At 29.7% G+C, this 22,262-nt stretch overlaps 2 protein-coding genes across 5 annotated transcripts; one reads left to right on the top strand and one right to left on the bottom strand.

The window, feature by feature from the left end:
* Positions 1-1,683: 1,683 nt before the first annotated feature.
* Positions 1,684-8,105, top strand: LOC101504011 (uncharacterized). Of its 3 annotated transcripts, none has more exons than XM_004511909.3 (10): positions 1,684-1,873; positions 1,971-2,051; positions 2,267-2,368; positions 3,016-3,061; positions 3,830-3,905; positions 4,391-4,751; positions 5,363-5,606; positions 5,938-6,180; positions 6,249-6,368; positions 7,565-8,105. In XM_004511909.3, the coding sequence occupies exons 2-10, from the start codon at positions 1,980-1,982 to the stop codon at positions 8,011-8,013; spliced, it is 1,713 nt and encodes a 570-aa protein (XP_004511966.1). In that variant the 5' UTR covers positions 1,684-1,873; positions 1,971-1,979; the 3' UTR covers positions 8,014-8,105. The 3 variants fall into 3 exon arrangements, with proteins under 3 accessions (XP_004511966.1, XP_004511967.1, XP_012574412.1); XM_004511910.3 differs by having other exon boundaries at positions 1,685-1,873; positions 7,568-8,105; XM_012718958.3 differs by lacking the exon at positions 1,684-1,873 and having other exon boundaries at positions 2,267-2,354.
* Positions 8,106-14,878: 6,773 nt separating this feature from the next.
* Positions 14,879-19,060, bottom strand: LOC101503584 (uncharacterized). Of its 2 annotated transcripts, none has more exons than XM_073364227.1 (4): positions 18,847-19,060; positions 18,073-18,140; positions 16,471-17,472; positions 14,879-15,149 (listed from the first exon to the last, which is right to left on the bottom strand). In XM_073364227.1, the coding sequence occupies exon 3, from the start codon at positions 17,425-17,427 to the stop codon at positions 16,531-16,533; it is 897 nt and encodes a 298-aa protein (XP_073220328.1). In that variant the 5' UTR covers positions 17,428-17,472; positions 18,073-18,140; positions 18,847-19,060; the 3' UTR covers positions 14,879-15,149; positions 16,471-16,530. The 2 variants fall into 2 exon arrangements, with proteins under 2 accessions (XP_073220328.1, XP_073220329.1); XM_073364228.1 differs by having other exon boundaries at positions 16,471-17,469.
* Between the last annotated feature and the right edge of the window lie 3,202 nt (positions 19,061-22,262).

Genomic DNA, 22,262 nt, shown 5'->3' with positions numbered 1-22,262 from the left:
TAATATTTTACTTGAATTACAAGTTATCTAACAAAGTGTTTTTTTCTCTTCTCTTGATCATTTGAATTTTTATTTCTTTCTCTTTCGCTTTTTGATTAAAAATATTAAGGTGAATATATGTACTCTCATTTCAAAGAGATTATTGAGGACTCAAGTGTACAGTATGTTAAACACAAATTTTATCATACTCAACTATGTGTATGTCATATGCTCACCCTTTTCTCTTGTATAAAACTAAATAATTTCTCTCTACCAAATCATGTGTTTAGAAGCAAAGAATCAAAGGAGAAAGTAAAATGAATAAATAAATAAAAACACATTTTTCTAACTTTTTCCTCTTTGGAACAACATTTGACAATTCAACAAAACAAAAACATTTGATAATGGGAGAAGGGAATAAAAATGCAAAGCCCATGATAAAAACCAATTTTCCCAAATTGAGAGGAAAACTAAGATTGTGTTTAGTCAGTGGAGAGAAAGGGAGGGAAGATAATATTTTAATACTTTTATGTTTAGTTTATTTTTTAGGAGAGACGAGGAAGTCAAAATTTCTTATAGAATTTATTTTGTTCTTTTCCATCTTGGAGTTTTGAAGGGAAGGGGATGCATTCCCTATAACTAAAACAATATTAAAAGTTCTTCAATTTCTTATAAACCAAACACAAAATCATTAAAAATATTTTTTCTCTCCTATTTTGAATCAAACATGTATCTACTCCCCCTCTTTTTCTTTTCCTCCCTTGATAAAACTATCTCCCTTCCCCAAAACCAAAAGAGATGTAAAACTAACTCAATAGTTAATTAGCTACAAACCAAAAGAGATATAAAATCAACTCAATAATTAATTAGCTACACCACCTCTTTTTGTTACATAATTACACAATGTCTACAAAGAAGGATTGGTATTTGTTTTGTTTTTTAACATATTAACATCAATTAATAGGTTAAAACAAAATATAAAAAATTTAATTGTAATTTAAGTTCTCCTATTTTTATCTAATTTATAAAATTAGTCATTTTATTTATAATAAAACAGTTTTCGTCTCTTTCTCGAATTTTTTAATTAAAAATTATGATGTGACATAGTTTTTACAATGTTATATATGATATGATGATGTTGAATTATTAATACTCATGAAGTTGCAATAATTAATAACATATAAATAATTAATGTATCTAAATTGTTATTCATGACAAGATTGTATGGTCCGTCGTTTAAAATAAGACACCAATTTGATGAAAATATAAAACCAAAACTACAATTAAGCAAAAAAAATAAAAAAAATTCTAATATCCTTGAGTTCTAGCTCAATTGACAAAATATCAGTATTGTGATATTTACCATGTTATCAATAGACAAATAAAAATAAATTAAAAAAGTAAAAACAAATTTTTATTTTATTCACAATAAAATATCTATAATTTATCAACATTATTTTTTTTAATTTGTTTTAATATTATTTTTTTCATATTTTTACTATACCTTGATTTTAATAAAGTATTTCTTTTTATACATCTTATCATATCTTAGACATTTACATATTTTATTTTATAAATATACCTTTTTGTCATTACATTCTTTCCCATACCACTAAACAACTATTTCATTATATATATATATATATATATATATATATATATATATATATATAACAATTATTTGAGTTTTTTACTCATTTTTTATTTTTTTCCACTTTCTTTCGTTTCAATTTCTTTCTTCTACTTTTCGTCCGCAAAGCAAACAAAGTGTAACCACCGCCTTCTTCACAATTTTTCCACCACCGCGAACCCTACTCTCCCTCTACAAATCTCCTCTCTCACTTTCAAAACCAAAGAACATTGGAATTTTCACAGCTTCTCTGCTTAACCTAAGGTGCAGTTTTAACTTCTATGCTAAATTTCCGAATAAACTCCATTTTTTTCTGCTTCAAAGAAATTAATGCGATTGTGCTACTTTGCAATTGATATAGGTACCTAACATGAAAGAAATTGTTACTATCCAAGTTGGTGATTATGCAAACTATGTTGGTTCTCACTTCTGGAACTTTCAGGTTTTTAACTCCTGTCCACTCTTCCTCTTAGTTTTTTTGTGTTCTTTTTTACGATTAAATTTCAGAAATTTTCTTCACTTCACATGCTTTTTGTTTTGTTAATTTATTTTGAACTGTTCTAATCGCTCATTCCTTTATGTTAGTACCAGTAAGCATTTTAGGGTGTTATTTTTGTTGCATGATTATGGAGTAATTGATGTTTGTTTAATTTTAAGGATGAGCTGATTGGTTTGGCTGGGGACCCTCAAGCTGATTCAGTCTTCAAGAATCAGGATATTAACATGGATGTGCTTTATCGTACTGGTGAGATACAGCAGGTGCAATTTTCTCTGGTTTAACTGTTTCATTCCAAGTACTATTATTATTATATTGAAAAGAAAAAAGATCTTTTATGTGATCATTAGAATTCTTTTGGCGGAAGATTGAATAGGATTTTGTATCTTGGCTTATCTAGTTGGTCTGCTACTATCTAGTAGTAGGGCCCTCTGAAGCAGCGACACTTGTGATCAAAGGCGTGCCAGTGTCTGATACATGTTGGTATCAGAGACCTTGACACAAACACATTTGACTACCTTCAATTAATTTATTTTCTCAAATTTTACCAGTATCGGTGTGTCAGTGTTGTTTACGGTGTCTCTGTCTGAGTCCGTGCTTCATAAGTTGTGTCATGTGTCACGCCCCTTTGCACCAATGCAAACTTGAAGTATCGTGTTTTCTATATTATAGACGAATGTTAGTGGTAAGTTTGCTAGAGGGAGGATAATTTGTTAGCAATAGAGATCAAACACTCGACTTTCTTCTAGACACACCTTCGGTTAATTAGGTTCTGTTAAATGCCACTACTTGAATGTCTACATGGCTATTTTTAGTAGTTGCGAAAATGGCAACAGTTGATCTGAATTTATAGATTAGAAGCATTAACTGTTCTACTTATTCTTAGACCATTTTGTTTAAATGTGTGCAGGGCATCGATACATACACTCCTCGCCTTGTCTCAATAAACATGAGAGGTATTCAATTTAGATGTTATAATATTGTAAAACGTATTGGTGTTGATCTTGTCCCTTTTATTGAATTATTTGTTGGTATTGCTGCTGTGAAGGATTTGTGGTTAGTTTTACATTCGACTGAATTCTTAAAGGGAAGAGTGACCAAAAACATTTTACTAGTATGTAGTAGGACCTATTTCATTGGTGCAAAGGTTCAGTAGTTGTTTAGATGTTGTGATACCAATATAAACAAGAAGACTGATTTTATTATAGTTATAATTTACTTCATGGAATATGAGGAAGAGTGAGGGATTTATCATAAAAATTGGGATTGTTGATTATTTCTTACTTTGTTCATGCCAAAAGCAGGAGACACTTTATTTTCTTATTGCAAATTATAATTTACAATGTCTTCGTAGTAAATAGTACATTATTAAGATTGATGAGTTTTCACTGAGGACAACTCCGGACATTCGCTTTTGACACAGTTCCCACATATTTAAACTTTTTATGCAACATTGCTAGCCTTTATACCTTTATGTAGTTGAAGAAAGTACAACATATATCCTATCTAGTGTTTCCTTCTTGGATGTCAGTTTTATCTCAATTAAAATCCCTTGCAACTTCCATTTGCTCTGTCTTACATTTGTCTTTGTCACGTGTCAATGCAAACATATTATAGCATAAGATTAATTGTATAGTTTCTTATCCATTTTCTATCTGGTGCAAACATCATTCCATCCACCCCCATTGTAATCTAGTTTTTTTGTTGATTGTTAACCTTTTCAGGCTCCCTTGGATCTATGAGTTCACATGGTACACTGTATAAGGAGGCTGCTACCACAACATCAGATGTTTTAACTTGGTGAGAGTTTTAACATATGCCTTTATAATGAGAGTTCAATAATAAATGATATAGAGAAGAAAAAATATAGAGGATTGAGGAAGGCATTCTAACATTGACATTGTTGTCACCATTGATTTCTGTTGTGTGAAATGTCTCTCTAAATTATTAATTTTTAGAAAATTTGTGGTGGACTCATTTCTTTTGTAAATTTTAGAAATATTGAGACATCATAGAAGGTTAGTGAATAGGTTTTAACATAGGAAATACCTGAAAACTGTAACTGAGAAGGCATATCGTTGCTACAGAAGCACTCAAGAAAACTCAGATTTAAGAGTATGCATTAAAATAAAAATGGAATGTTTCTACTTGCAGATATTCTAATGTTTTGTGTACTCGTATGGTTTTAATGTTGGACATCGAACCTATTTCATCAGTTGTGTCGTCATATCTATTGGTTTAAAATCATGTTCAAATGTGCGTGATGCCGATAGAACTATGTGCAGGACTGGTGGAGTTTCCACCCAAGCCTCTGAACCTCACAAAAAAAATTTGTTCCTACAAAGTCTTTACGAAGAAGAAAATTTTAATATGGTAAATACGATTGGTGGTTCAAACAGTGGCTCTCCAAGTGAGTATCAGAATAAGGATATAACTGAGGGTCTAGAAAAAGGAGTTCAGTATTGGACAGATTACTCAAAAGTGCATTTCCACCCCAAAAGTCTATATGAATTAAATGGAGGTTGGACAGATGTTGAGGATTTTGACAATTATGGAATTGGAAGGGATTCTTTTGATTGGGCTTCACAAGGGGAGGAGGTTAGCGAGAGGCTTCGTTTTTTTGTTGAAGAATGTGACCATATACAGGTAGCTATTTATCATCTTGTAATCTAGTAGTCGGTTTGGGGTATAGTTCTCACGCATCTTTCACTTTGACTCTTGTACTAAAACAAGGGATGGATGCATTATCTTAAAGGATCTGGATTTTCTAAAAAGTTTTATTTTTTCAGTCAATTTGTATTTTTGTTTTCATTTTTTGTAAGGTCCGTTATGTATATAAGAATTTGCTTATTCCTTGAATGTAGGTAACAATGCTTGTATTTAACAAACCAAATTATTCATTTTTAGGCTTTTTCTTTTACAAAGAACCACCTATTTCATAAACCCTGAATAGAACCTTATAATAGAACTACAATATTTGTAATTCTGTAAAGGCACTAATTTGACATAGTAATATTATAACATCACAAACTGCAAACCTACTTTATGACTAGATATCCAATGCATTATTGGATATCCGAATTTTATTCTTTAGCTTTGCCTGTTCCGGTGTGAGATTTTCATATGGATGGTATTATTCATATGCTGACAAAACATATGATGTTTTGATCTTAGCCATGATCTTTTTCTGTTAGGCTTTTAAAAAAACTCAGTTTGGTTTAGTGCTCCTTGAACAATATTTCTTTAATATTTGGCAGGGATTTCAATTTGTAGTTGATGACTCTGGAGGTTTCTCTGCGGTGGCTGCTGAATTTTTAGAGAACATTGTGGATGAATATTCAAACATTCCTGTCATGCTGTATGCTGTCCGTGGTCCTGGTACACGAGCAAGTCGTCAGAGCAGGAAGCGTACAATTTTAGAGGAGCTTCATGATGCTATATCATTTTCAAGATTATCACCCTATTGTAAACTTATTGTACCTGTTGGTCTGCCCTCTTTAGGTAAACGTAATATTTTTTGTAATGTAAAGTTCATCATTAGACTACTCAAATTCAATAGACAATATCCTTCCTTGATAATAAGAAGCAAATATGATGTTTATGACAATACTCTACAAACTTAAATGGTTAGATGTCATTGATGGCCTTGAATTGTTGTCATTTTTGCCCTATTCTAATATTGATGCAGTTTCCTCACTGATGGCAAATATACTGGTGTTGGCTCACTGATGCATAAATTATAATTTGAAAACTCTTGTTCAATTATACTGAACCTTCAAATTTGATGTCTTTATTCTGGTCTGAAGTAAATTTTTTCATAAAAATTTCATAGGTAAAGCTTCAAAATTCCTCCACATTGAAGATGAAAAGCATTACCACTCAAGTGCAGTTTATGCTGCTGCACTACACTCCATTAGTCTTCCTTTCCGATTGGTACCAGTTGGGCCTACTAAAGATGCATGTTCTGCTTCTGGGGCTGTGGATTTTCATGGACTTATACAAATATTATCAGGACAAGGAAGGCAGAATATGGTGTCAGTTTTGGATGTTGCCATGCCAACACCTGCTTTAACAGGTACATGTGAATAATTTGAGTTAATCATGATAAGAAATGTATTGATTGGTCTTATTGTTGAAATTCAGGGGGACAGAATGAACTGTCTTTGTTAGGAAATTTGCAGTCGTTGACCCCACATATTGCTGAGGATGTTGAAGACATACAGGCTATTGAACACTTGACAGTCCATGGCGCATTTGCATCAGGTTTTTTTCTATTGAGATTTATTTATGATGGTTTTTTCTTGTATGTTCTTGTCTTGGTTTTCTAAATGTAAACAATATTCTCCACTTCAATGATCGTGCTTTGTATCTAATTAGCACACCAACCAATGAACCAACATTTTCCCACTAAGTGATATCTGCTACATGGGATCAAACGGAACCCTAATATCCTATCCTTGATCATGTTTAGTAATAGCCTGTATCTTATAAGCATAAGGGTTTAATGTTAATAGTAGATTCTTTAGATATCAACTCAACCTTACCGTGCCAAGTACAATTATGGTGAAAACAATAGATTTTAGGATATCTGTATCTGACCAGTCTGTGAACCCCTGGAGGTTGCAAAGGGACATGTCTGTCCATAACAACAACCATGTCTTATCTCACTAGGTGAAGTCCACTACATGGATAAGAAGACACTAATTTCCCATCATGATTTAAATTAAAAAATAGGCCATCTACCTCTAAATCTCTCTCTAACGTTGTGACCTATAATTTTTCTTGGTTTTTCTCTATCTCAAACTATTAGATTATCCTTCATCTTGTCAAATCTTCTAACATGTGCCTCCATGGGTCTTCACACACCGAAAGAAGAAATAAAAATGAAAAACATAGAGTACATGTTTTGAACATTTGAAAATATTAGAAAAATGTTTTATATGTTTAAACAATAGGCAGCTACCAAATTCTGTCATAAAAGGCTTATATTAATATGATGGGTACCAGACCAATGAGGCAAAGCAGAGTAAAGAAGTTCACTGGACTGTGTTAATGGAAATATTCAGGCCTGTATCATAGGGATTGCAGGATCTGGTATCTGAAAGAAATACATGATGGGAAATGCAAAAGCAGTAAAAGAAAACAGTCTAGGCAATTTGAGAGTTCCTAGTGTCTCCCTAGAAGTCCCAATTAATTCCAATCTAACCTCCATAATTCCCCACTCTCACAGAATTTTTATAACTAACGGAATGATTACAATTTTAATTTTCCATAAGAAAATGCTAATTTGTTCAATTTGATGAAATATTCTTCACTAGCTTAAATGCATGAAGTGATCTGCTGGAATTATCAAAATGATTTGTCTTCATTACTTAGTTTATTTTTATCTTCTGTTTCTTCCCAAGTTCTGTTTTCTGCATGATTATTTTCATCTCAACCCCTTTGCTGTTTTGGGTCAGTAGAAGGTCGTCGTGCTTCGGTTTGTGAAGTAAAAGATACAGTGGATGCTGCTTTTCAACGTGCCAATACAAGGCCATTGTTCTACCATCTATCTGTTGGTCTTTGTCCCCTGCCTATTCCCTTGCCTTTTCCATCAATCTTTGGAAACCAAGTTGGCAAGCACGGTGAAATGATGAGCAGCAAACTGACTAATTCTTCATCAAAAGGATCCCTTGATGTTCATTCCATTCCCATGGCTGCCAGATTGCGTTCCACCAGTGCTGTCTTGCCACTTTTGGAGAGTAAACTGCAAAATCTTCACCGGTATGGAATCACGCGAGGAGCAGCCGGGGCAGAGTTACTTAGGAGTTGGGGCTTCGACAAGGAAGAATTGAATGAAATGCAGGAGACGTTGTCTAAAATGGTTGCTACATTGTGTCCTCCTCAGTTGTCATCCGATTCAGATTAGAACTCATACAAATATTGTTTTTTTTAATCAATTATAAATATTTATCCAACATTTTCTTTTACTATTTATATATATGACAAATATTTATTCTATGTTTTTTATGCATTCTTTATAAATATTTATCTTATATTATTTTTAATATTTATGAATGATAAATACTTATTCCGTGTTTTTTTAAATGTTTATCAATGATAGCTATATTTCTCGTATTTTTTATATATTATTAAAAAACATTTGTCTCGTGATTTTTTATATTTATCATTAACAAATGTTTGTTTCGTATTTTTTATGCATCAATTATAAATATTCATATGTTTTTTTACTATTTATTAATAACAAATATTTGTATTGTGTTTTTTTACGTATAAATAGAAAATATTTATTTCGTATCTTTTTTTTATATTTATTGATAACAAATAGTTGTTTGTGTTTTTTTATGCACTCATTATAAATATTTATCTAACTTATTTTAATGTGTATCAATGATAAATATTTATCAATTGTTTTTTTTAATATATTAGTGTCTAATATTTGTCCCATCATATTTTTTATTCATTATTGATAAATAGTTATCTTGTGTTTTATTTTTATTTTTATGTATCAATGACAAATAGGCGTCCTGTGATTTTTTATAATTATCATTGGTAAATATGTGTCACATGTTCTATTTATGTATCAGTTATAAATATTTATACAATATTCTTTTTAATATTTATCAACGATAAATATTATTTTTAAGTTTTTGTATGTATGACAAATATTTGTCTTATGATTTTTTATATTTATCACATACAAATAGTTGCGAGTGTCTTTTTATCTATTCGGTATAAATATCTATTTCATATTTTTTAAATATTAATTAATGATAAATATTTGTCTCATTTTTTTATGTGTTAGTTATTAATATTCATTTCATGTTTTTTTTTGTATTAATAATAAATGTTTATCATGTAATTTTTTATATTTATCGTTGCCAATAATTTGTCTCCTATATCTTTATGCATCCATTATAAATATTAATTTCGTATTTTTTATATATTTATTATTAACAATTTTAACAATGAACAGTTATGTATTGTACACATATTTCATTCTTAACTTAGTAGATAAGCAGTTGGTATTAAAAAGTTATACTAGGACACTCACTACCATTAATATAACTTTACTTGGAGGTAGACCAAATTAAAGAAAAAACTAAAACCTGCAAATAAAATAAGATGGACAATGTAAAGTGTAGATACAATCTATCCCTAGAAATATCTCTTTTCTATTTCTAAGGAGCCCTCAAACAGTTAAAAAAAAAACTCTTTAGAAGGTAGAAATTTATAGCTAAGAGAAAGGAGAAATAAAGAAAATACAGAACTCCTATTTTAAAATATATTATAAACCAAATAAAGTCATATATTTAAAAAAATATTGAAACCCAAATCCATAAAAAATAAACAGACAATCTGTTTAAGCATTACAACTTTGAAGAAAAAAGAGAAAATACATCTACCAAATAGAAATAAAAAATTTGAAGAGAAATTTTACTTTATTGTTGAAATGGAGGAAGAAGAGTTGTGAGTTTGATGATGTTAATGAAGGAGTAAAAAGTGATTTTTTGAGGTTGCAGAGGAGGAAGATGACTAAGAGAAAAAAAGAATAAAATGAGAAAATGGGGAGAAATGGGAAGAACAAAATGAAATTGGAAGTAGATGGTGAAAAATATGAGAAAAGGAGTATGAACTTGAGAGAAAAAAATAGTTGAGTTTGAAATTTTAATATTTTTGAAATGATTTGACATGAAAAGAGTAAAACTAACTGTTTGAGAGTAGAAAAAGGACACTTTCTACTGTGGTTGCAGTTTTTACTGTGCAATTACTTGTTCTACCCCATTTTAGCATGAAGGATAAAATTATAGAGATCTGTTTTGTATTTCACTACCGTTTAGATTTCTTAGATTTATAGTAGATTTTTCATTCTTCTACTAAAAATTGTAATGAAATGTTTTCTAAACTTTTGGGCCACATTGGCAATTTCACAAATTATATGAAACACCCATCTAATTTTTGAGAGAGAAATTAAGAGAATATGAAGATAAGATATGGGATGATAAGTTGATCTAGTCGCCAATTAAAATGTTTCCAAGAGTGGTGATTGAAGTATAGAATAAGATTAAACCAATGCTAGTGGCACTAATTTAGTAATGCAGAAAACTCTAATTTTATGTTGAATTTGAGTTAATTAATTAAGATTTAGTAGGAATGAGGTGATTACTATCAAGCTTGTTAGTACAGAAGTACGCTTAAGAGGGGGTGAATTATGTATTAGTAAATTTTCTTGTTTTTAGTGATGTGGTAGTTGAATTTTCTTAGTTAATATAATGTCTACTAATAGTAAGGTGCCGTAAATAAATAAACTCAAAGATTTATCCTGGTTCCCCTTATAACCAAGGGTACGTTCAGTCCTCTTGCACACTACAAGAGATTGATCCACTAATTGTTAGAAAATGTACAACTCTCACTTTGAGATTCTTGCTACAAACTTCTAACAACACTCCTAAGATATCACACCACTATCTTAGATTAAGCTACTTTTTAAGAAAGTATTACTTTCTTTTACAAGTGATACAATATGATTTGAATAAGAATAAGGAGAGGTATATTGATAAACAATCCAATAACAATTCAAGTACTTGAGAACCTTTCTGAATGATATGAAAATGAAATGCAAGTACTTTGTAAAAATCAGAATTTTGTTCAAAATTGTTCAGGGTATTGATTCAAGGATTGTGTGTTGTTTGATATGAAGTTATGAGGTATTTATATTCCATAAACATCTCTTCAGATTCGTGGCCATTGACCCAAAAGGTTTGATGAAAGAATACAATGATTTGGAGCCATTCCAGATCTGAAAAATTGTATTGCTTCCAGTTGTATTCGAATAAAGGATGCGTATATTCGAATACACCTCTTTGTAACGTTCAAAAATATTCAAAAATTACACCTTGTATTCGAATACACATGTGTGTAGTCGAATACAGATTAATGAAATTTTGCCACTAACCTACTTTGTATTCGACTACAGAAGGTTGTAGTCGAATACAGATACGAGGATTTTGGCCACTAACTTGATGTGTATTCGACTACACATAGTCGTAGTCAAATACAATTTTGAGACTTTTGCTTCTGACTTGCTTACACTTATGTATTTTGTCAAAAATATGATTTTTAAGACTTTGTTAATGTTGTTTTGCTTACACTTATGACTTGTTCTCATGTAATTGAAATATTAGTTTGTATCATATACTTTTACATTTTAACATTTAATGTTTGGATTTGAAGCTTATTAATGAAGATATTTGATCTTCTTTTTGATCTTGTTGCATGAACCATAATTGTTGATCTTTGTCTTCATAAAAAACATGTAGTTTTACAAAGTTTACAATTGGTTCAACTTTTTTATAAATAATATTTTTTTCTCTAATTTTCTAATAGTACTACTACGGTGATCACCTAACTTAAAATATACATTGCTTAATCATAAAAAATTACAAGTGTATTTTATACATAAAAAGCCATAAAATTTAATATACTCATTATTACACAACCCAATCTAATCATTCATCACATTCAAACACACTTCTAGTAGTCCAATAAAACTAGGAATATCAAAATTTAAATGTTTAAATAATTGATCAATCAAACATGAAATAAAAGATTTTTTTGTTTAAATAACTAAAGTATAAGACTGAAAAATAAGGGTCAATGCATAATGGGCCGTATCGCAGTATCCTACAATACATAGTACATAGGACAATGACATCCGTACTTGTGGGCCGACATATGTTACATTTTTTATTGATATTATTGTTGTAGGAAATTTCATCATCCTTACCTTATTTCTTTCCACCTCTTTTTTATTGTAAGCAATTACTTCTATTTGTTTCCACTTCAATCTCCATCCCTTTGACTATTGAATGAGACAAGTCACAATATTACATTACATACGACATATTCTTTCTTTATGCTATGATATCTTTTTCACGTTAGTTGACATTAGAGTTCTCCTCGCAGAGGTTGATATCCAAATAATGAAACTTGAATCAAATAATGATATACTGGTGTTTAACCGTGCGTTCCACGGAAACAATATTCAATTTTAATAAATAAATTGTTATATTAATATATATATATATATATATATTAATATATATATATATATATATATATATATCAATTCTCATAAATTTTATTGATATTAAATTAATAACTTAAAAAAACAATTTATAGTAAAAAAATATAATTCTAATCTAATTTAAAAATTATTTTTTTAATATTACTAATGAAAAACATCACTCTAACACCACTCTTTAATCTTATTTTTGAATTCTCCAAAAAAGCTTCTTTTTTGTTCCAAAAAAACTTATTATAAAACAATACTTTTAATTTTAAACAAATAAAAACAATAATTATTAAAAAATTAAATAATTAAATTAGATGAAATAAGAATTTTTAAAATAATGGACATGACATATATAAATTAAGTAAATTAGTAAATGTAAAGATGAGTAAGTAACTTAATAATGAATTTTTATTTTTATTATTCAACATAGTATGTTATTTATATGTAATACATGACATTTAAAAATTCATACAAATCTTGATGTATCAAGTGGCAAAATATCTTTCAGTCCGGTACTACTCACAAAATACTAAAGAAAAATAATTTTCCTATTACAAAAAAAAAATTACAATACACATAAAAACTATTATTATTTTTTATCTTTGAATTTGTACAATAAATTATTATTTTTTCTTCAATATAAGCCTGTGGCAACACTGTTCAGAAAAAATCTTACACAAATATACAATCTTTGTGAGACAAAATTTAGAAATATAAACAATAAAATATATATAACAAAATAGTAATCTTTTTTTATAAATAAAATAAAATAACAATGACATATTGAAATAAATTTACCTAATTCGTAAACATATTTACTAAAGTAATTGATGTCAACATTTCGAATGTGTATATGTACCTTACAGATTTAATATGAAATGGTGTCTGATTGTTCCATATACACCAGAAAGTTGTTAGAAGCAACATCAGCAGAATTGTACATCAAATAGATAAATAAAAACACACGGTTGCTTCAATTCTATATCACTAAGAATATGAAAGACAGGTTTGTTAATACACAAATAATATAATTTAAAATTTGAATTTACACAAATAGAACTAAACCTTGTCATCCTTCAAGACCATTTTCATTGCATAAAATTTATGTTTAAATCACACTCGCACAACTTTAACAACCAAACTCCATGACTCAGAAATTGAAGCAACAAAATCTGATTTTTTTTCCAGACATCAGAGAAGAAAGATAAACACAAAATGAATAAGAAATATTTGGTAAAGAAAAGTTTAAAATGATTTGTGTAACATGAATGATATTTACAAAGGAGACGCAAAAAATGAGAGGAAGAGAGACAGTTGACCGAGAAGGCGAATTAAAAAGGAATGTCTTTTGGCACGAAAAAAATTCTTAAAATAAAATAAATTTTTTAATTATTTTTTTTAAATGATCATATTAATACTTAATTATTAATTTTATTAAAGAGAGAGTTAAATTTATGCCATCCTAATCATTTAATCCTCAAGTTGTTGGTAATTCAAAAGAGAAAGGAAATGTAAATACTAAATAAAAAAATTACATTGAATATAAATAAATTTAAAATCATATAAGTCAGAATATTCAAATATGTGTTAATAATTTGAATCAAGCTAGATATGGATATTATATAAGCCTAATGCTATGGTTCATCACATTCAGTCCACCATTTATAAATTTCTCCCCAACATTTTGACCTAGCCTAACAGAGACATCGAGGCATTATAACAAATTAAGATAAATGATTATAATATGTTTAATTAGTTAAATGAAAATTGAAAAACAGATGTTAATGTGTTTTATACTAATAAAATATAAATTAGCGAAAAGACATACACAATTGTGTTTTATATGAATAATTTTATTTACATATTTCAGCTTCATAATATCTATATTAAATGAACTTATTTACATTCTAATACTTATGTTTTTATATTTAAATTAAATTTCAAAAAATGTGTTGTCAAGAACAAATTTATACAGAAAAATGTCCTATAAAAAGTTATTATTTTTGAAATTCTCTTAACAATTCTCGTTAAAAAATTATTTTTAAATTACAGAATAGATAACACTTTATCTATTGAAACAAATTAATAGAGCAATAGGCTCTTTCTTCCAAAATATAAGATATAAATTTCTTTAAAAAAGTTATTTATTCGTGAGACATATTAACGAAATCTTTAAGAAACATTCGACGGTTTTAACAATGGATTCCCAAGTATATGCAAAATTAAAGGACGTTGTATTTGACGATACGCCATTAATTGACGAAATATGTAGTAATACCTGAAAACTTTGGTTACGTAATATTGTTGGTTGTGTGCAAATCACTCATGACGTGTACATGCCGTGTAGCACATGCCGTCTACTATTTTTGACTTTATATGATATAATAGGGATTGAGAACCGAAGAGATATAGAAATTACCTTATTGATATATAGATTCAATGTACTTTGGAAACATGACTCGCCATGCACGTCACAATTAATCATTTTAAGGAGAGAAATTACCATTTATATTTCTCACCGAGAAACTTGATTTTAAATAAACATAAGTTTAACAAAAAGATTTTTCATTTTAGTTTGAAGAAAAAAACATAGAAAAGAATGATCTCGTGTTTTCGAGATTGGGGATAATAGAAGCCCCTTATATATGTATTCAAAAACTAATCAAATGGTTATGCCCTTATAATAAAATTTATAAGATAGGGCTAATAAATAATCAAAGCCTTTAAAAGTTTTCTGAATTCTGATTTACAGTTTAGTTTTGAACCATAAAAAGGGAATTAATTAAAACGTAGCTACTGCTTAAGATTCATAGAAGAAAGTCTGTAAGATCATCAGCCATTTTCAATTGTGCCTTGTGAGTCTCCTTCGAAGACAAGCAAAACAATGCGGATTTATGAACCTCGATCGCATATATACTTTATATCTCTCTTCTCTTTCTCTCTATCCATTTGTATTCGTACGGTAAAACCTGCTCAAGCGAGACAAATTAAGAAAGGCATTAACTAAGAAGCGTCCAATAGATAAAATGTTATCAACACTATACAATATGTTTGTTTAAATAACGGGAATGATTAATCATTGCATTGCATGAAACGTAAAGTATACCGAATGTACCAAAGCATTTTCGAAAGAGACAACGTGGACTTATTTTGACAAATGCTAATATTCATGGCAAATCGATAAAAGAGTGTTTTCAAATATTCTTATATTGAAGGTATAAGAAGAGTATATGACATAGAAGCAGACCAAACCTGTTGCCGCTAATGGGATGTTTTTTTTATTGATAAATCAATACATATATCAAAAGTAGAGGCGAACCAAAACCACAAGATGTGCCCGCAATGAGATACTATGATCTTTAATTTTATAGAACAATTTTTGGCTGGCAAGTCAGTTTCCACAAATTACTGTTAAGACTATACAAAGTTTATATAATAATCAACAATAATACACATACTTACAATTTTTATACTTTTATTTGACATCGCATTTTTTTTCTATATATTTTTTTTTTCATCTATCACATCATTCTTTTTATTCATTTAAAACTTAAAGTGTATAGACTCTATGGATATACACCAAAACAATTTTTTTTTTTATGATAATCTCTACTATTAGGTAAATGTGAGCCATCATGTTGATGCTATTGTTATTATTTTCACAAGATGCTAGGACAGCTAATATATTTCCCACGGCCAATGTCTTCGATTGATAGATTGCCAAATTTCACACGTACCTTACTTGACTTGAGAGCATAATATTCAATATTTTTAACATTTTCCTTCTAAAAAGTGTAAACTTTATTTAATTACCATACATATTACATCTAAACTCCACACTTGTGACAAACAAATCAATATAATATTTTTTTATGGAATATTCAAATGAGTCATATTTACTATTTTTAAGTGTTTAAATTGAAGAGGAACCAACTCAAACGTTTTTAATTGTGGAAAAACTATTTCTCTAACAAGTCATTTTGTTTACTATACTACCCATCAATGCGTGATCTTAATTTTAGTTTTATCTCTAAACTCATTTTGCCTCTATCTCTCTCATCTTATCAAATTACGAATATATCATATTTATTAGATTACTGTCTCTATTTACTTCTGACTCTCAATGTGTTATTAAGATATTTGAATGTCTAATGATAGTTTTTTAAACTAAATTGCCTCCATTAAGAAAAAGCTATCTAATAATTATAATTATATACAATAAGCATTGATAGCCAAGTACGGGGAAACCCACGTGAACAGGCCTAAGCTGAGAGAAAAAAAACAACATACCTAAGCTGAAAACTGTTTGACAAACAAGTAGGAAATGACAAGAGCTGCAAAATTTGAAATTCAACAAGAAGGACCAACACTCCTACACTCCTCGCTTTCCGTCTGTTGTTGGTGAGTTTGTGTCTGCACTTGTTTCTGCTGAGGTGGAAGAAGTAGCTGTGCATGTGCCTGAAGTGGATGATGATGAGGTTGAGGTTCTCCTTGTACTTGCTGCATGTGGTGATAAGTATTATCAAAAGATCCCAAAGTCAAAGAAGGAGACAATTGATCGCTAGAAGCCACAGCAGCAGCAGCAGCAGGAGACATTTGGTTGAAACCACCACCGGAAGAACCAGAATCCACATCAAACCCACCACTGAACCTCAAAAACTCTTGCTGCTGTTGTTGATGTTCGAAACTCCTTAACATCTCTTGTTGCTCTCTTTCAACAAGAGCAGCAGCTAATTGCTGAGCTTCCATGATCGGATGTTGAGACGGTGGTGGTTGAGAGTCACAAATCATCATCTGTGCAGCCGCCGCAACATTCCCATTATTATAAGGGTAAAGAGAGTTAACAAAAGGGTTATTAGGTTGTTGTTGTTGAATAATGTTTGTGGGAACACCATGAAGTGCTTGAGGACCAATATAAGTTGCAAGTTCTTTTTTAGCATCGTTGAGTTCACCTTGGATTTGTCTTAGCTTATGTTGTAGAACAGAGATAACCCCAACGCAACCGTAAACAGGATCCCTAAGCCGAGCCTCAGCCTCATATGCCAACGACTTCACGGCGTCGTCACGCTGAGTCGCGTCAAGCTCGTTGAGCAGCTTCGTTACATTGCTCGCACCGAAAACTTTGTGAACGTATGTGAACCTTTGAGGATTGTCCGGTGGAAAATACGGTGCGAACACGCACTCTTGCGTGCATTTTCGCCGTTGAGCCTTGCACGCCGCACAAGGCGAATTTGATGATGACGTCATCTTTTCTGATCTCTTTTCTCTTTCTCTCACTCACCAACGTGCCTTCTGCAGTTAAATTCGTTATTAAATCATCAAATTGATATAATACATTAAATTAAATCCCTAATAAAAAACAGTAATATTATCAAATCAGTATAATTGTTATTACAAATTTGGGTTTTTTCAAAAACGAATTTAATTATGTTATAAAAAAAATAATTTTAAATAAATTAATATTGTAAATCGTTTTAAATAGAACCTCTATTGAATATAAAAAAGTTGATGGATAAATCATTATTTTAATATTTGAAAATATAAAACAATGTTACTTTCATTTAAAGTTCTGTCAAGTATATAAATTAATATTTGAATCATATTAGGCTATTACAAAAGTTATTGATATATTAATTATGATTTTGGACAAGAGATTTATAGAACAAGCTCTACATTTTTTTGGAATAAAATAATAATTTATGTTTGAATATAATAATTTTAATAATAAATTTTAATGTAAAATTTTTGTTAAAATTTAAAAACTACAAATTTTAATTATGAATTAGAATCATTTTTAAGAACAGAACCACTTGATTATAATCGAAAGCAATATATATATCAAAATTATTTATACATATTTTAAATCAACTATGAATGCTCGAAACCTCTCACCATAGGTTATATTTAGGCTATAATAGTATCTAGAATTCACAACCCTCCAGTACCAGGATTTGAATTTTCTGCACAAACAAAAACGAGAAAGAGAGAATCAAATAGAAATAGAAATAGAAATAATAATAAAAGCAATGAAAACTAAATTAAATCGCAATAGCTGTAAATAAATTAATAATTGAAAGGCATGCAAATTTACGAATCAATTAAATCAGTCACAGAGAAAATGGAAATAGATGATTATTCAACGAAGCTTCATGTATGTAAAGATTCGTGATCGTGGAATAAAAAATTCCAAGACGAAATTAATTAGTATTAAATTAATCTAGGTCATTAAAAGCGTGATCTCTTTAATCCGTTTTTGACATGAAATTAACCAACAATAAAAAACGAGTGAAGAAACGCTGATTGTCACATTTCAAATCAAAATACACAAAAATAAAAATTAAAAAAGAAAGAAAAGAATCGGTGAAACGAATGTGAAAACGAAAAAAAAAAGAAATAAGTTAGAATAATAATGGTAATATAAAAAAAAGTTGCACCGAGAGATCTGAAAATGACGTTGTGTTACGTGCTGGTGAAGTTTGAAAACACGAAAAACAAATCGGAGCGTTGCGGCGAAAAAAGGAATTAGGTTGTTAATTAGATCCATCAGTGACTCGAAATCGAAATTCGTAAAATATTGAGAAAAAAGAAACTGATGAATGAATGAATAAATAGATGAATACCTAGAAGTATATATAAAAAGAAAACGAGAGGAGAGAGAGAACTTACAGTGAGCTGTGAAAGAATCGGCATGAGAAAGAATTTCACAGCATGTGGTGTGTTGAGGAATGAGAGCGAAAAACGCAACAGAAAAGAAGAAAAATAGGATATATAGAGAGAGAAGAGGGAAAGGGTTTTCTAGTTTCTTGAGTAGTAATACTGCCACAAGCCAAAGCAAAATAGCTATTGGGTTGATTGAGTTTTCTTTTTTCCAAAACCGGAATTAAACTAACCTAGTAATGATCGGGGTTGAGTTTGGTTCGTATATAAATAGTTTTATTTTTTTAGTAATTAATTAAATTTTAATACTTAAATATCTCAAAAATAATAAAATTATATCATAATATATTATTTAATATTAAAAATGTATATATAAATATAATAAAATATTTAAATCAATTAAAATAGTAATAAATACTATCTAAAATATAATATAACAATTAAATTTTAATTATACATCAATAATAACAAAAAAATAAAAATATATGTCGTCGTCTCAGATTTTATAAACTTTATTCTAATCTTAAAAATTGAATCTCTAAAAAAATATCGAAATAAATTTATCATATACACATATTATTCTCAAATATACATTTCGATAACTACAACAACTACAATTTTACTCATAAAATATAATAATTATAGAATTCAAAATTACAACTACATACATCACAATATCTATATATATTAATTAGTATATCTATAAACATCTCTATCATTACAATCAATTGACATATATTAAACCACACAAACCATATATAATTTGGTTTTCACTAACTTGTGGTTACTGGTAAAATTTAACTATTTTTGTATATTCAATCATATTAGTTAATCATAAAACTGTAACATTAAGATTCAAGATAACCCTTTGTTGAATAATCAACCTTCTTTGTTTGATGGTCGCAATTTTGTTTGTATGAATTGTGGTCGTCACTCAATTCAAAACGATTCTACTTACATGGGTCGTTGTCGTGGCACAATTATTTTGCTTCGCTGCCTTAGCATGATTCGCAAATTTTGAGAGAGCTGTTGATGGCTTAAGGAATATGAATACAGTGTAGGTATAAAATTTTAAAGTAGTCAGCCGATAAAAAGTAAGGATTTCAATAGGTTGAATGTGTTGATTCATAGATTTCATATGTTAACTCTAATCCATGAACCGATCAATATTGACTATAAATGAGTTCATTCAAATTAGACTTTTAATTTAAATATATTTAGTCAAAATACAAATTAAATGAGCTTGAGTGGTCCAGTTTGTGGATTTATCTATATCGAAAAATACTCCAATTCCAATAATAACTTGTATATATTTAAATTATATTATTATTATTATTTATTTGGTTTGAATAAATTGAGTTGACCGATTTGGTAAGATTAACCCGACCCATGTGAATCCTTAGACCAAATTATAATAAACCGAACAAAATGTATATTATTGCTTTTTTCCATCTTTTAACTAAATCCAATAATCAAGTGTCCTTCGATAGTTTAGTTCCGGTTCTTTCAAAATCAATACTTCATTTGTTATAAAATATTAAAAAAAAATATTCAAAAATTAATATATTTAATTAAAAATTAAAATAATTATATAATTTTTTTAATTATTATCTTTTATTTATGTTTTATTTTAAAATAGTACTAAATACAATATCAACCTGTTAGTATACTCCCGATCGAATTAAAATTAAAAATATCCAAATAGAATTAATCACTTATTCTGCCTTATAGAAAAACATTAACCACTTATTCTGCTGTGATTTTTTTCTTTCAAATGTAGCAGTGTTCTTAATGGTACGGTATATATACATTGAACTTGTTACTCCAATGCATTTGGCACTACTAAACTAAAATACTTTTTTTTCAACTAGTTGATCACTAGGATTTTTATAGAAATGTGTAACCAAGTACTTCATATTTGAAGTTTGAAATCCCGAAAAACCTGAAATGGACACGTGCATTAAATAAAATATTTTTATATGGTAAAAAAAGAAAACGTAGGAATCAATGATATTTTTCTTTTAAATATTTTTTTCATTTTACAATAATTAAATCTTTAATAATTTTTTACATACTAATATAGAAAACCTAAATTGAAAATTTATCGAAATTTGTCTTTACAATACAGAGTTTTATTTGGACTTTTATATTTGTTAGCAAAATCCTTACGGATGTTTGTTGGCATGAATATTGTGTTTGGTTGTACAGAACTTTGAAGGAAAGATTGAATGAGGAAAGAAAGCACAGGTTCCAACGTTATTCCACCAATTGAAATAACAAAAAATCGTAAGGAAAAAGAAAGTTTTGGCCGATCTATCAGCAGTTGGAACACTATCAAGAATGTAGGGTGAATCAATGGTGAAAATTGATAATTGAAAATTGTGGTGTTTTAGAAAATGATGGATAAAAGAGAGAGATTATGGAAGTGAGTTATTTACTGAATTTTCATTAGTGTAAAAATGGCATTTGTCTTTAAAACATTACACACAAAGTTATTTATATGGGTACAATGTGGAACCACTTAACTTGGCCCAAAATTAACATTTGAATTATTTACAACTTCCAATACACCACCTTAATTCAAATGCTCCACATTCTTCATGCCTAACTTCTTCACAAGTTTGTTGAACACTTCATTCGTAACGCCTTTCGTCAACAAATCTGCAACTTGTTCTTCACTTTTGCAATACCCCAAACGTAACTGTCCGGAACTCACTAGTTCCCTCAAATAATGAAACCATATCTCAATATGTTTGCTCCTCCCATGTGCTATGGGATTCTTAGCAAGGTTGATGGCTGAAACATTGTCCATCAACAACAGAGCAGCTCCTCTCGTGTTGCTGTCCAGCTCACGCAGCAGGTTCACTAGCCACACAGCTTGGCATGCACATAATGAAGCTGCGATATACTCCGCCTCGCAAGAAGAGAGAGCAACCACCGGCTCCTTTTTAGAACACCAAGAGGTTGGTGCCCCTCCGAACATAAAAACATAACCGGCCGTTGATTTCCGATCGTCCTTATCTCCGCACCAATTGGAGTCGGTGTATTCGAGTAATTCGCAACTTTTGCCCATGTCACTTGCAGGAAATAAAATTCCACAGCCAAGAGTACCTTTCACATATCTAAGTATCCTCTTAACTGCTGCCAAGTGTGATACCTTTGGCCTCTCCATGAACCTACTTGCAATACCGACACTAAATGCTAAATGAGCGAAATGAATAAGATCACCCTCATTGTTGATCTCGCTATCTTGGAACAATTCACAATCACGGAGTCTTTGAGGCAATCCTCTTCGCCTTGTTGATCGTCTACTTGATTCACCTGTTTTGGTTCTGAAAGGTTGCTGTACAGCACCTTCAGCAGGCTGAAAGTTCTGATTTTCCTGCAAAAATCGATTGGCAAATCGATTTCCAGCTCTCCAGAGG

The sequence above is a fragment of the Cicer arietinum genome, chromosome 8 (genome assembly GCF_000331145.2).
Source record: "Cicer arietinum cultivar CDC Frontier isolate Library 1 chromosome 8, Cicar.CDCFrontier_v2.0, whole genome shotgun sequence".
NCBI classification, from domain to species: domain Eukaryota; kingdom Viridiplantae; phylum Streptophyta; class Magnoliopsida; order Fabales; family Fabaceae; genus Cicer; species Cicer arietinum.
The sequence above is the reverse complement of the archived record's forward strand: the minus strand, read 5'-3'. Positions and strand labels throughout refer to the sequence as shown.